The sequence below is a fragment of the Ochotona curzoniae genome, unplaced genomic scaffold, assembly GCF_017591425.1.
Source record: "Ochotona curzoniae isolate NIBS_2020 unplaced genomic scaffold, NIBS_Ocur_1.0 contig_3819, whole genome shotgun sequence".
NCBI lineage: Eukaryota > Metazoa > Chordata > Mammalia > Lagomorpha > Ochotonidae > Ochotona > Ochotona curzoniae.
The window spans coordinates 51,092,207-51,106,363 of NW_024466004.1; the positions used below are offsets into that span (position 1 = coordinate 51,092,207).

Consider the following 14,157-nt stretch of genomic DNA (forward strand, 5'->3'; position numbering starts at 1 on the left):
GGAAGAGAGGAAGAAGGGGTGAGAGAAAAAGAGACAGAGAAGAGAGAGGACTCCGTTAATTGTTACACCACAGCTGTTGGATCAATACAATTATCAATAGATTATATTTTTTGCTGGGCATCAAATTTACTTATAAGAATGCTTGAAATCATCATTATCCCCTTTCCCTCCCCGCCCCCACACACTCCCAACAAACACCAGGCAGACAAAACTCAATAGTAACGAAGCTACCATCAGTATATTAGATTGTCAGTAAAAGAAGTGAGATTTTTTTTTTTAAAAAAGTATTTATGGCAGTAAAAAAATGATAAGTGCTTTAAGCAACTATTACAGCCCCTTGTTCTTAGTATAGGATTCCCAAATTGCTCCTCTGTCCCTGTCAGCACTCAGTATTTACGTGTACCTCTTTAATTCTTGCTCAAGGATTATGTTATCAACAATGATTACCAGTGGTGGGAAAGCTGTGCTTGAAAGGGCTCAATAATGGCGAAGACTCACTGCTCTCTGTGCACATTTAAAAGCTGTGCTTTCATTCACAGCCAAAATCCTGCTAACAGGGGTGGGTATTGTTGTGTCTCCTCTTAGCTCCGTGAAGAGACCTATTGTTTCATTAGAATTTCTGCACTGCCTCATTTGAGTCACGTTGTTCTCTTCTTTTAAAAGAAAATATATCTTATGAAATAATGTTTATAGAATAGTCATAGATTTGATTCCAGCAATTACTCTTTTTGAGGGAACTAAATCTTATGACGAGAGAAATGGAATGCTTATTTTTTTCTTCTGTGCATTTGTAAGTTGATAGTCATATTTTATCATTCAGAGAAAGATATAACTATAAAATATAGAAATCAGATAGTTCTGAGTGCATTATATTATGTTATATTTAAAGTTTCAGGATTTACTTCATCATTCGCTAGTGTATGAAATAATCCTGCTCAAGATGGAGATCCCGAAAAGGTCAGATTTCTGGGGCAAACCAGGAATTACTACAAATACGACTTTCCAACGTTTCAAATATTTAAGCTGTCCATGTAACTTCATGGCATTTGCTTGATAACGTGGAGAGTCAAGAAAAGATAAGGCTTATTAATAATTTTATGATGTGTAGAATGCTTCTATATTACACCAAAACAAACAAAACTGTGTGTCACCAATTAAAAAACCTTATTCTGATAATTATTCACCAAGAAAGCAGCTCAGTTCTGAATCTTGTATATCTGGAGATGTCACACTTGCTAATTAATGCCAAAGTGCTAAAAGATTCTACGTAAATAGATCTTATAAAATAACTACATATTGAGCACATTTATTTCAATCCTTCTTTTAATACCATAAGTGTTAATAAAATTAAAAGGGAATACTCACTTTCTTTAAGGAATCTTTTGTTCCCCGCTGTAACTGCAAGAGGCTTTAAATGACTCTGCATTCAGCAATAGACAGTAGTAGAGCGCTCACGTGGAAAAGGTTAAAACAAATATGGAAAATGGCTTGTCAGAAAGTGTATCACCTGACCAGTAAGCTATGGTTGAAAGTATAAGTAAAATATTAATTAATGTAGATAAGTGGAATAATATTTCACCTGGAGGAAAAGCATTAAGGAATGTATAGACATATTAATGAATGCTATGCAAGATATTAATATGAGACATGTGTATATTTATTGATTTTCTCAAATTTTTATTGTAAGATTTTTAAGAGCATAGTAGGGAATATATTGATGTTGCTTTGCTTTCTAACCCCAAAAGAGGATTAGTGTGGGTTAGGAATAATACTGATGTTTTGCAGACTCTTTTTAAAAAATATTTTATTCATATAAAGTGAGTAAATTTCACAGTTCAAAATACAGATTTAGGAACATAAAGGAACTGCCATACCCTCTTCTCCTTCCTTTCTTCATCTTCTAGTTTTACTTTACTTTGCACTTAAGCTTTTACTATGGATTTCAATTCACTTCTCAAACACAGTAAACACTGTTAGGTAAATAATTCAATAGTTAGGATGTAGAAAAGAAAAAAAAAAGCCTTTTGATTCCAGGAATGTAAACAATTGCTGTATAAAACAGTTCTGGAAATTTCAATCATGCTATTATGGAATACATTTTTTTCTCTCACTGTATTAGCACAGATCATGGAACACATAGGATATTTGACTTCTTGGGGAATTGACTCATTTTCCTAAGCATTGTGGTTTCCAGTTGCATCCATTATATTGTAAAAAAGACAGGATCTCATTCTATTTTATGGCTGAGTAGTCTCCAATAGTATATTTATGCCACATTTTCCTTATCCTGTCATCTGTCAAAGGACATCTAGGATGTATTCATAGCTTAATTATTGTGTATTCACCTATAGTGAACATCAGTGTACAAATAATTGTCATATATGCTGATTTACAGTATTAAAGTCAGGGAACATGCCTAATATGTGGTGAAGGAAAGATTTGTACATAAGAGAATCAAAAGTCAGAGGAATATGTTGCATTAAAAGTGATTGAAGTCTGGGGTAATATTATACCGCTAAGAGGATTGTAAACTGGGAATGAAAGGGCAAAATTATCTTAAAGAAAATTGATTTAATAAGCCTAACTGATAGAAAGTGAAGAAAGGTGGTTTCAAGAATTCTCATCTGGAGAGATGGAAATCCTTCGATTACCAGCCATTTGATTGAATATAGGCAAGGTGACAGCATGGTACAGATTGATCAATACCAGTTGCTCAGTGCCCTGGTGCATTTGAATAAAGCTACACTTCTAGGATGAGGTGTTTGTAGGCAGCTAGAAAAATAAAATTGAAGTATTGGTGACACTCAAGGAGGATTTAGCTATACAGATTCTCAAGTAATTTAATATCAACAAAAAACTGTGGCAAACAGAGAGCAATAAACTTAGCCTTACAGTGATATGGATCAAAACGGCCTCATGACAAATTTGTTGATGTCTCATTCCTAAGATGGTAATTTGGAGTTTGCTGATGATGTGTTTGATTTTGTTTTCCACATTGTCACTCTTTCTATTTGGCTATGTTTTGACATGGTGCTAACTAACCAGTATATTGTAATGTCCTTTACTTACTCTTTTATATGGGATAATGAGTATGTGAATGACAGAAGATTCTTAAGACTGGTTGTGTTTAATGGAAGCAATTATGTTAAAATATTGTTTATATTTTATTCAATATTACATTTCCAAATTATAAATTTGTATATTATTTTTAATTTATGTGATAATGCTTTCCAATTAGTCCCTTTATTACTTTCTTAATCATAGTTTAACTTCATCGAACTTCAAAATTTCACCATACCATTTTACATTATGAAGTATTTTTCATTTGAACATAAGAAGACTACACTATAGCCTTAATTAATATCCTGCTCATTAATGATTTGGAAGGTAACTAAAATTAACTACATATGGGAAAACTGTTAACTTAGAAGTGAATTTTTAGTTTATTTAAGGATTGCAAAATAAAAAAATTCCAATGTAAGCATGTAGGACATGTTTTTGTATATACTTTATTTCAAATTAAGATAAATTTTATTTATGGGAAAATGGAAGATAGTTCTGGATATATGCTTGTTGATAAATAACCAAATAGGATGAATATGGGTGAAAACAATTGGTACAGAGTAAATAGTATTTTAATTTCTGAAAAACATTGCTACTTAAGTTATATGAGTACTTATCATGAATGATTACAGTGATAGTTTTCTAGTGAAGGAGATTGTTCAGAGATAATTAAGAAAATAAAAAGCAAGCAATCACACAATAAAATGTAAAAGTGACGTATCTGTCAACTATAAGCAGGTTACGCCCATAAAGCAGTTTCTTGAATTTGGTTTCATGTGTCAGTGAGGCATGATACACCATTGTTTTGTCTGCTATATAATTAATTTGTGCTTAGGGAAGATGTGTCTATTTCTTAGACTTTAGTATCATTATGAAAGGTAGCTGCATAAATTAGCCCTTATGGATGCAAACTCATTTAGCAGATGTTTCCTTTTGGGAACCTGAATATTTCATACTGGTACTAAGAAGTGAAGTGGTTTGATAAGGTTAAGTTTCAAAAGTTTTATCACATTAACTCTGTTGGTTATAGTAGCACATGAAACATTTTAGTTTCTGCTCTTTCTAAAAAGATTCATTTATTGTTACTTGAAAGGCAGAGTTACAGAAAGAGATGAGGCGACAGTGAGAGATCTTCCGTCTGCAGCCTCACTCTCCGAAAGGCTGCAAAAGCTGGAGCTGGGCTGGTCTGAAGCCAAGAGCCAGGAACTGCTTCCAGGTCTCCCGCGTGGGTGCCAGGGCCTTAGGAATTAGGCTGTCTTCTGCAGCTTACCCAGGCACAGTAGCAGAGAGTTGGATCAGAACTGGAGTAGCCTCGGCTCTAACCCACTTTTATATGGGATGCCAGCATATGCCTCCGCACTGGTGCCTTAAGGTTTCTTGTTGATATTTTAATCTTAAGATCAAAGTAAATTGAAAATAAGCGAGGTTGAAAAAAGTCTACAATAGTTTACACTGGAGTTTTCCTTCCTTTTTTTTCTTTATAATATTGAATAAAATTCATTTAAATTTGTAGCTGCACTGTGGTGTGGCAGGTTAAGGCACCACTTATTACTCTGTTTCTGATCCATGCTAATGCTCCTAAGAAAGTAGCAGAAAATATCCCTCAGTTTTGGCCTCTGACATCCATTTATGGGAATGGGACAGAGTTCCCAGCTTTTGACATTAACTGTCCAGACAAGGCAGTTGAGGTTGTTTGAGGAGTTACTGCTTAGGAAATATTTTCTATATCACCCTGCTTTTCAAATATTTTTTTCAAGAAATTATGATAGTTCACAAAAGAAATGTAATCACTTGTTCTTAGCATTTATTTATGAAATCCAAGAGAGAGTTATTCCTGACAGAATAAAAGAAGCAATATTCTATTTCTTTTGTAAAACAGAATACAGGTGATAATTGTAAGATATAAAGATAATATACTAAAAACTGTTTAGATTTCAGACGCATTTGGACATTCCTTACAAATATCATACCTTTTAACGAATACTTATTTTAATATTTGCAATATTTTTAAGTTTGATATGGTGACGAATGAAAAACAGCATTCTTTCCAGAATACTTTAAATAAAAATTAGATGCTTGTTAACACACTTATTGATTGAAACATGGGCTTTTCTTTAGCATTTGGGAATCTTTTATTTTGATGTCACAACCTTTCTGAAAAATGCCTAAATTTTATTTATTTATTCTTTTAATGACAGAAAGTTACACAGCAATATCTTTTATATTGATGAAATTACAAAGCATATAAAAAGTCTTAATTTTATCTTTTTTATTTTAATAACTGAGAGACAAATAAACTGTCAGATGGAAATCTTTCATCTGTTGGTTCACTCCTCAAATGCCTACAAAGTTGAGATTGCCCTATGAGGAAACCAAGGTAAAGACCTTAATGTGTCTCCTACGTTGGTACAAGGGACCCAAGCACTTCAACCATCACTTATGGCCTGAAGTGTTTACATTCGTAGCATGCTGAGTTTGTATGTGGAGGAGAGGGACGAAACATGGTTTCTATAAGGAACAAAAATATCCCAAGTGGTCTCCTAACCACTGTGCCAAAGCCCTAGAACGGATCTTTATTTCTGAATGTAATTTGGTTATAAAAGATATATCTGGCCAAAAGTGATTAAAATCAGGTATATTCTCCTCTTAGTGGATATGGAGCAATTTCTTCTTTTTTTAAAGATTTGTTTATTTTTATTTGAAAGGAACATTTACAGAGAGCAAGAGAGACAGAGAGGAAGATCTGTCCAGTGGTTCACTCCCCCGGTGGCTGCAACAGCTGGAGCTGCGCCAATCTAAGCCAGGAGCCAGGAACTCTTCCGGGTCTCCCACGCGGGTGCAGGTTCCCAAGGCTTTGGGCCGTCCTTGACTGTTTCCCAGGTGACAAGCGGGGAGCTGGATGGGAAGCAGGTTTGCCGGGATTAGAACTGGCGCCCATATGGGATTCTGGCATGGTTGAGGTAAAGACGTTAACCACTACGCTATTGCACTGGGCCTGGAGCAATTTCTTTTTAATTATACAGTAGAAAAACAGAAATAGAGTCTATCAAAGGGAAGTGAGTTGTATCACAAGAATTTCCTGTTCTTTTTTCATAGCACATGGTGACAATTTAAGTGCTGACTGGATTCATGGTGATTAGAAAGTAGGGACTTGCTCACAGAAAAGCTCAGGGTAGGCTTGTCTCCAAGTCTTGCATATATTTAGGCAGGTGTATGATCTAGTCTCGTCTCATTTTTTTGTGCTAACCATACTGATGGTCTTAAATCACTTCTGCAATTCAGACGACAGTCTAATTAACTTTGGTTTATAGTTGAAAGATATAAGACATATTAATGGTTTTGTAAAGGAACTTAAAAATTTCATGGAAAAATCACGTTTTAAACCTATATTCTCTGAAGTTTTTGAAGGTTCTAAATATCTCAGTTTTAGTAGTGTATTATTTAAATATAGCTAATCTTGAGCTTGTTAGTCATTTCATGCCTTGTTTTAAAACTCTAATTTGTAAATATTAAACTTTAAAATGTTTGTAAAGCCAAAAGGAAACAAAAACAATACACTTTAAAAAAAAGTCATTGTAGTTGGGCTAGTCCTGTGATGTGACTGATCAAACCTCTGCTTATTGCCTTGGCATCCCCTATGGGCAGTTACATGTCCAGACTGTTCCAGTTCCCATCCAGCTCCCTGCTGATAGTCTGGTAAACTTTCAGAGAATGGCTCAAGAACCTGGTCCCTTGCACTCACAGAGGGGACCCAGAGGAAGCCTCTGGATCCTGGTTTTGGATTGGTTAAGCTCCTACCATTGTGTTCCTTTGGGGAGTGAACTACTGGATGGAGGAACTCCGTGTTTCTCCTTCTCTCTGTAACTCTGCATTTCAAATAAGAATTAAATTAATATTTATTTTAAAAAACAGTCAGATGAGAAATAGCAAAGAAAAATATTGACAGCCCTTTGACAGCCAAAGACTCATTTTCCTAAATTATAATGGTTCTTTACAAATCAGTGGTCTTTGTCATATGCAGAGTTTTAAACGGAAATTCAGCAATTTTATGGAAAATGGATTTTAAAGGAAACAATTTGAAATTGGATTTTGAAAGAAATGTTTTTACCAGAATAAACATTTCTTCTGATTATGTTTTCCATGAATTAAAAGAAATTATGTTCACTCTCATTTGAAAGGCAGAGAAACACCGATGTGTATATAACTTCCATCCATCAACTCACTTCCAAAATATCCACAACATCCAGGGCTGTGTTTCCCAAACAGCTGATAAGGACTCCAGTATTGGAAGCATAACCCACCTGTTGCATCCCAGAATGCACTTAGCAGATAACTACCTGCATTGGAATTGGATGAATGGCCAGACAACACACTCTGATATGGGGTGTGATCCTTCCCATAGTGTACTAAACACCAAACCTGTCAGACTTTTCTAAGCCCTCGCATCGAAGGCTGCAGTGCAGATCTAGTCTTAAAATCTGTTGTTACTACGCTATCACTGTCTTAGGGACTGCAGCATTTGGTGAATCAGAGAACAGTGTGAAGACCCATTTCACAAGAACTCCACAGAAACTACACCAACAGAAATCATACACGAGGCCTTGATAGGGGAGATGAAGCAATAGGAAATAAATACGTATTTTTGGTAAAAGTAACACTAATAAGTTTTAGAAAAGAGGAGCAAAAACCAGTTGTGTGAATCAAATGAAATGACAGAGGACCTTTAATTTTGTAGCATTTTAATTTAAAAAAATGAGACAATAATTAGTCTACTTCATGATTTTGAATATATTTAGAAATGTTAAACAAAGAATTGCATATTTTAAAATCCCAAGGCAGAGGATATTAAGCCTAACTCAGTAGCTAGAATCTCATTGGTTCTAGAAAAATGGATGTAGTATGGTATATATTTAAACTCTCACTTCCCTGACATATCATCACTCACCATCCACACATATTATGGGATCTACTAATGAATGTGCTTAAAACTCAAGGAACAATGGAACTCTGAGAAAAAAAAAAAACTCCTGTCCCATTTGCTATGTTGCACATTTTCCACTATCTTCTGTTAGGTTTCTAGAATTGAAACGTGAGAAAACCAGATCTAGGTGTCACAGAAGGGACTCTTTTATAGATAATATTGTTGCCAGAATAGGGAAAAAAAATAAAAGTGGATTTAGAGGAATGTACTTGTGTGTATTGACACAACTTAGTATTATAAAGGAGTATTATTGCTTCAAATTATTATGAAATTGCTGTCTACTGGCACCACATTAACTTATACATTCCTTTTCATTATATAGATTTCCTTTGAATACTTTTCTACTTTTTAAGTTTTTTTTGGTGTCATTATTTTTTTTTTGTTGTTGTTGTTGTTGTTAAAACTTAGAGGAAAACACAAAGTCAGTTTATGCCTACACAGAATCAGCATTATCAACATCTCTGTCTTCTGGCCTATGTCTTGTCCCACTGGAACGTCTTTGAGGCTGAACACATAGGTAGAGCTGCCACCCCTTATGACAACCATTCCTTTCTTTCTTCTGGAAAAGCTCCTAAAGGTTCTAATGCTGGTTTTTTGTTGTTAAGTTTTTTAAAAAAATATTACTTTAGATAAATGATTTTAAAGGTATAAGAATTTTCACCCCACATTCCCTTTTCTTTCCCCTTTTTCCCCTCCCGCCACTCTTCTCATCTTCCAAATTAATACAGTAGTATAAGCCTTAAACAACAGTTACAAGTCCATCATTCTTCTGTTTAAATGTGTCATGACATTGTAGATTTAGACAGCAGTATAAAGTCCAGCATCCTAGTGTCGAGGCATGTTTAACATTTTCATTTAGAGTGCTGCTTTTATTCTGGGTTAGAGATGCATACTGCCACATATCTTTACTTCTTTGAATGTTGGTCTCCATTATACAGTTCATCTATTTTGTATATGCATGTTTACCCATATATATATTTATTTGTTTAGTATTTTACATGGATGTTTTCTTCTGTCAGACAGAACATGATATATGTCCTTTGGGGACTGGCTTATTTCACTGAGCATAATTGTTTCCAGTTGGGATCATTCCATTGCAAATTATGGAATTTCATTCTTTTTAGTGGCTGAGTAGTATCCCATGGAGTATTTGTACCACAGATTTCGATTTTGTATCCATTCCTCCTTCAATGGGAGTCTGGGTTGTCTCCATGTGTTTATGATTCTGGATTGCGCTGCTATAAATATAGATTGCAGGTCACTTTCTCATGCACGGATTTTATTTCCTTTGGATATAATCCCAGGACTGGGGTAGCTGTCTCTCACAGCAGATCAGTGATCAGTTGTCTTAGCACTCGTTTTACTGACTTCCAGAGTGGTTGTACTAGACTACACTCCCATCAAAAGTGACGTTGGGTGCCTTTCTCCCACACTTACGCCAGCAGGTGTTGTTAGTAGATTTCTGACTACAGGCCAATTTTACTGGACTTAGGAGTAAATTCTGTGGTTTTTATTTGTGTTACTAGAAGCTAAGGAGTCTGAGCATTTCGTTTTTCATATGTATGTTAGACGTTTCTATTTATCTTTTGGAAAATACCTGCTCATTTCCTTCACCCATTTCTTCAAAGGAATGTTTTGCTGCTGGTGAGTTTCTGACGCTTTCTATAAATCCAGGATATTAGTCCCCTGTTAGTGTGCGAAGTTCTCCCCCATTCTGTTGTTTACCTCTCTGTGTTGATTGTTTTCTTTGCTGTTGCTGTACAGAAGCTTCTTAGTTTGATGTAGTCCCATGTGTTTATTTTTGCTTTGGCATTGTGGTTTTGGTGACTTTCTAAAGAAGTCTTGGCCTACACCTATATCTTAGCGAATGCTGTCTGTATTACCCGCTTATAGTTTGAACTCGTACATTCTGACTATACTTTCTTATGTTAATTCCTACTTAGTTCCCATTTTTTAAGTAGGGAAGTAAGATCACACACAGATGAAGAATGGAGATGTATAGTCTAAATACAGATTTTAACCTATGAACATGAACATTCTTTTATTTTTAGGTAGTCAATTAAAATAATATTTTCAAACAAAACACTCTTGTATGAAGATAATACTAAAATTTTGAGACTTGGAATTGTATTTTAAAAATGCAAATAAACGAATCTCCTTAATGGTAAAGTATGAGGCAAATTTAAACAGAAATAAAATATCTACTACCAAAGATACTCCTTCTTTGCTCAGAAGCAAGTAATCAGAGCAGAATGTTTAATTGCTCTGCAATCAACCTTCCTGATCAGGGTGTCGTTTTTACTTAGAGACCAAACAAAATGCTTCTTTGTTTGTCAAGGATAGGCTATTAAAATAAGAGTGTTCTAAAATTGCATAAGAAAGATGAAAATGCCTTGTTTGATCTCCTGAATTTTAATATGCCAGAAAGATTATTGTGGGGGAAATTAGGCTTTCTGAAGTGACAGATACATTATTCAAATGACTTTGATTGAATGCAAATTTTTTTTCATGCGTTCATACAGGACACATATAGTAATTTAGTTTAAAGGAAGAGTGGCTTTAACATTTGAGATACTGGGAAACATTTTGTTAGTTTAGTAATTATGCAAGGAATATTTAATTATGAATTTGTGAATAGTCTCATTAAGCGATAAGTATATCAAGATTATATTTAGCACAAATTAATTTGTGAATTAATTTGTGTAGAGTTGACAATTTAAAAAGTCCTCACTTTGAGAGATGTTATCAACTCATCTCAAAATTAGGTATGGTTTTCTTTCTTAAAAGTATTTTAAAGTAATTATGAATTTAAAACCAATTGATAAATTAAAACAATTGGTCTCAGTATATATACCTATTTCTAACACTGCTTATTTTGAGGATATTGGCATAAGTCCTCCATTCAAAAATAATAATTGGAGTGTTTCCTAAAATTCAGTGAATTCTGGAGGTTTTGTAACTTTAGAGTTGAGTTTGTTACACATAAAAATATAGACTTTTATAAATAACTACTATTTTCTTAAAATATAATTATACATTATTTTCACCTCTATTACTTTGGTGATTCTGTTAAAAAAATGTCACCTAAATTCTTAGAGTTGTTTTTTTTCCCCTGAAAAAATTTCCACAGTCTCAAGAATCTTAATTTTATAACTGAGTTTCTCTTTTGTCTTAATTGACTTTTGGCTTTTATTAAAAGATTCAGCAGAACATAAAATATTTTTTAAAAAATCCAAAATTTGTTGATATACAGACTTTCCTATCAGTAGTAATGCTTAGTAAAAAAATGCATAGATGTTCACTTAAATGAAGACTGGACTTCAAAATATTGTATTTGTTGTCATGCAAAATGAAACCTTTGTATAAAGATGTCTATTTCTGGTTTCTGTTTAACCTGACCTTTCTTTTTGTTTCTTTTGCAGCAAAAGTACTGGATAGAATTTCTTCTCACTGCAATTTAAATATATTCTTTTCTCTGTCAATTACCACAGGTTTAGTCCCTATGAGTGGTATAATCCACACCCTTGCAATCCTGACTCAGATGTGGTGGAAAACAATTTTACCTTGCTAAATAGTTTCTGGTTTGGAGTTGGAGCTCTCATGCAGCAAGGTATACGATTCAGCCTGCTATTTCCCTTGGGCACCATATCCCACTCTTTGCTGGGGGTGACAGCTCTTGCTGGCACAAGTCGCTTGCATGGGTGCCTCTGTGCATGTAACCATAATCCAGCTTTTCCATCTACCTAATGCATTTAGAACCTTCTCAAATCCCATTCAAGAGAGATTCTGAGAAAACAATTAGCTTTTGCAAAACATACGGTGTACTCATCTTTTTTTTTTTTACTTAACTCACAGTAGGTACATTATGTCATAGATAACCAAGCTAACCTGATCCATTACCTAGAAGCTGCATTTAAAGTACTACTAAAAATTACATCTCCTTGAGACAAGAATACAGTGTAATGCTCCTGTTTCCTGCCTCATTTTGATGTAAAAAATATCTCCTTACTTATATCAATTTTTGATGATAGATGCATTTGCATTGCATGATTAGCAAGTATACTGCATATAAATTTGTAAAATTAAAATATTAAATCATCTAAAGATAATTTCAAGTAAAATATTAGCTGCTTCTGATAGTATTTAATAATGTAAAATTTTGCCTGCTCAGAAGTGCATGCAAAAATACTTTTACATAATTTCAAATTGATAATATAAATGTTAAAATAAAGTTTATACCTTAGACAATGATATAATACATGTAGAAATATGTCTTAATAATTTTTGTAACTGAATTTATCATTTTAATGTGAATTCTTCCAAGCAGAATTTTTGTAGGCTTTGAATATATTAATAGAGTTCAGTAAATTAATGTAGAAGATTCATTAAAAGATTCTATTAACCAAAGGGTAATACTATTTTATGCATGTAATACTCTTAAGTTTTACAATTAGCAAATAACAAGATATTCTAAAGTGACATATTTGAGAAGAAATGGATTAAGAAAAAAATATGTTCCTTCAGAATTGCCACACCTACCATAAATGTTTATTACTATAAAGTTTATTGGTGTATTTATTATTCACTACAAAATCATTCATTTGAAAATTGCATCAGATACTTAAAGGTGTGAAAAATGTTAAATCATAAGATGTTTTAAAATGGTTTTTGCTATTTTGCATGTTTAATATTATGCACAAATCCATCAATTCATTACTGTTCTATTCACAAGCTATTTCCTAAGATGAGAATAAAAACAATATGTAAAAATTTAAATAGTTTACCCATAAATAATGTTTAATAAATGCCATATTCAAGGTCTACTAAGTTGTAATACCTTTTCCATTGAGCACATATATGTTATATGGACTAACCTAAGTTTGTGGTATCTCTTTCTAAGTATTTCTAAAATGAAAAATCCACTAGTTGTTTCTCTTTCTTACATTTTAGGTCCCAGTTTTGTTTTCTCTTAGGCTCACTCTACTTTTGGAAGACAATAATGGAGTTATTTCAAAACAAAGTGAAAGGCAATTGCATGGGGAAAGTTAGCATCCAGTGCTACAATTCAGCATGGCAAAGAGTTAGTTACTTGCTGATAACTAACTTTAATATTCTCAAAAAAAATATACTTATAATAGAGGTTTGACTATAGCACAGAATTTTTTAACCACTCTGAAAAATATCATATCCATTAAAAAAAAAACTTTATCCCCTAAATACTTTGAGGTCTTTGAGAATTTTCATATCTATAAAATGAGCATGTTATAAGTCGTTCTAGAAATTTACAATAAGGCTCTCTGTGATAACTCTGAGTATGAAAATCTAAGCAATAAAAAAATCAAATCTACATTTGCTTTGCCACATTAATGTTTCACTGCTGGTGGATACATGAAAGAGGAACCCATAGTACTCGGACTGATGCCCAGCTCCCCAGGAATTAGTGGGATGTAGTGCTGGACATGACGTTACCTTGAGTACATGACAGTCATCCCCTAACCAGGCTCTGAATTACAATTCCAGGAGGTACTCGCTTTAAGTCTTGGGTAAGGTATGAACTTGTGGTAATTGGGCATTTTTGGTCAAATGTTTCCAATATTCTTTTCTTTCCCAGTCTTGTTTGACTTTATTGGTGGTGTTGTCTAAAAACAAAACACAAAAACTACAAAAAAAATACCAGTTAAAAATGCAGCCAAAGCTGCCGAACATCTTGGGAATACTTTAGTGTTTCAGTGTCCGAGTGTGTGTCTGGCAGGGCCTAGGAGCAACTCCATGAGAAAGGTACTGTTCTGTTTTTTCCCTTACAGAGTGGTAGGCAGAGTCTGGAGCTGGAGTTGGCTGTCATGTCCAAGTTGATCAGCTTTTAAAATTTTATTGTTTGCCATTAGAAGGGTAAGATGAACTGCAATGTAAGATGGGCTGTTCTAAAACACTGCAGTTGTGAAATCACTTATTTTTCAATGTTAACATGGATGTATAATTTTTCACCTCATGTGAAGATGTGTCAATCTATTGCATCACTGATTATGTAAAAGCTATCATGGCAATGAAAACAAACCAAAAGAAGTCCTTATTTCCTTAAGTCCGTTTTACTGATCCCTGTTAAGATTTTAGTA

General features: G+C 33.8%; 1 protein-coding gene across 3 annotated transcripts in view; it reads left to right on the top strand.

Moving 5' to 3' along the window:
• Positions 1 to 14,157, top strand: part of GRIK2 (glutamate ionotropic receptor kainate type subunit 2) — a 577,027-nt gene that overhangs the window by 455,584 nt on the left and 107,286 nt on the right. For all 3 annotated transcript variants that reach the window (XM_040983826.1, XM_040983827.1, XM_040983829.1), the window contains exon 12: positions 11,536 to 11,654. In XM_040983826.1, coding sequence (XP_040839760.1) covers positions 11,536 to 11,654 — 119 coding nt within the window. The remainder of the gene's footprint in view (positions 1 to 11,535; positions 11,655 to 14,157) is intronic.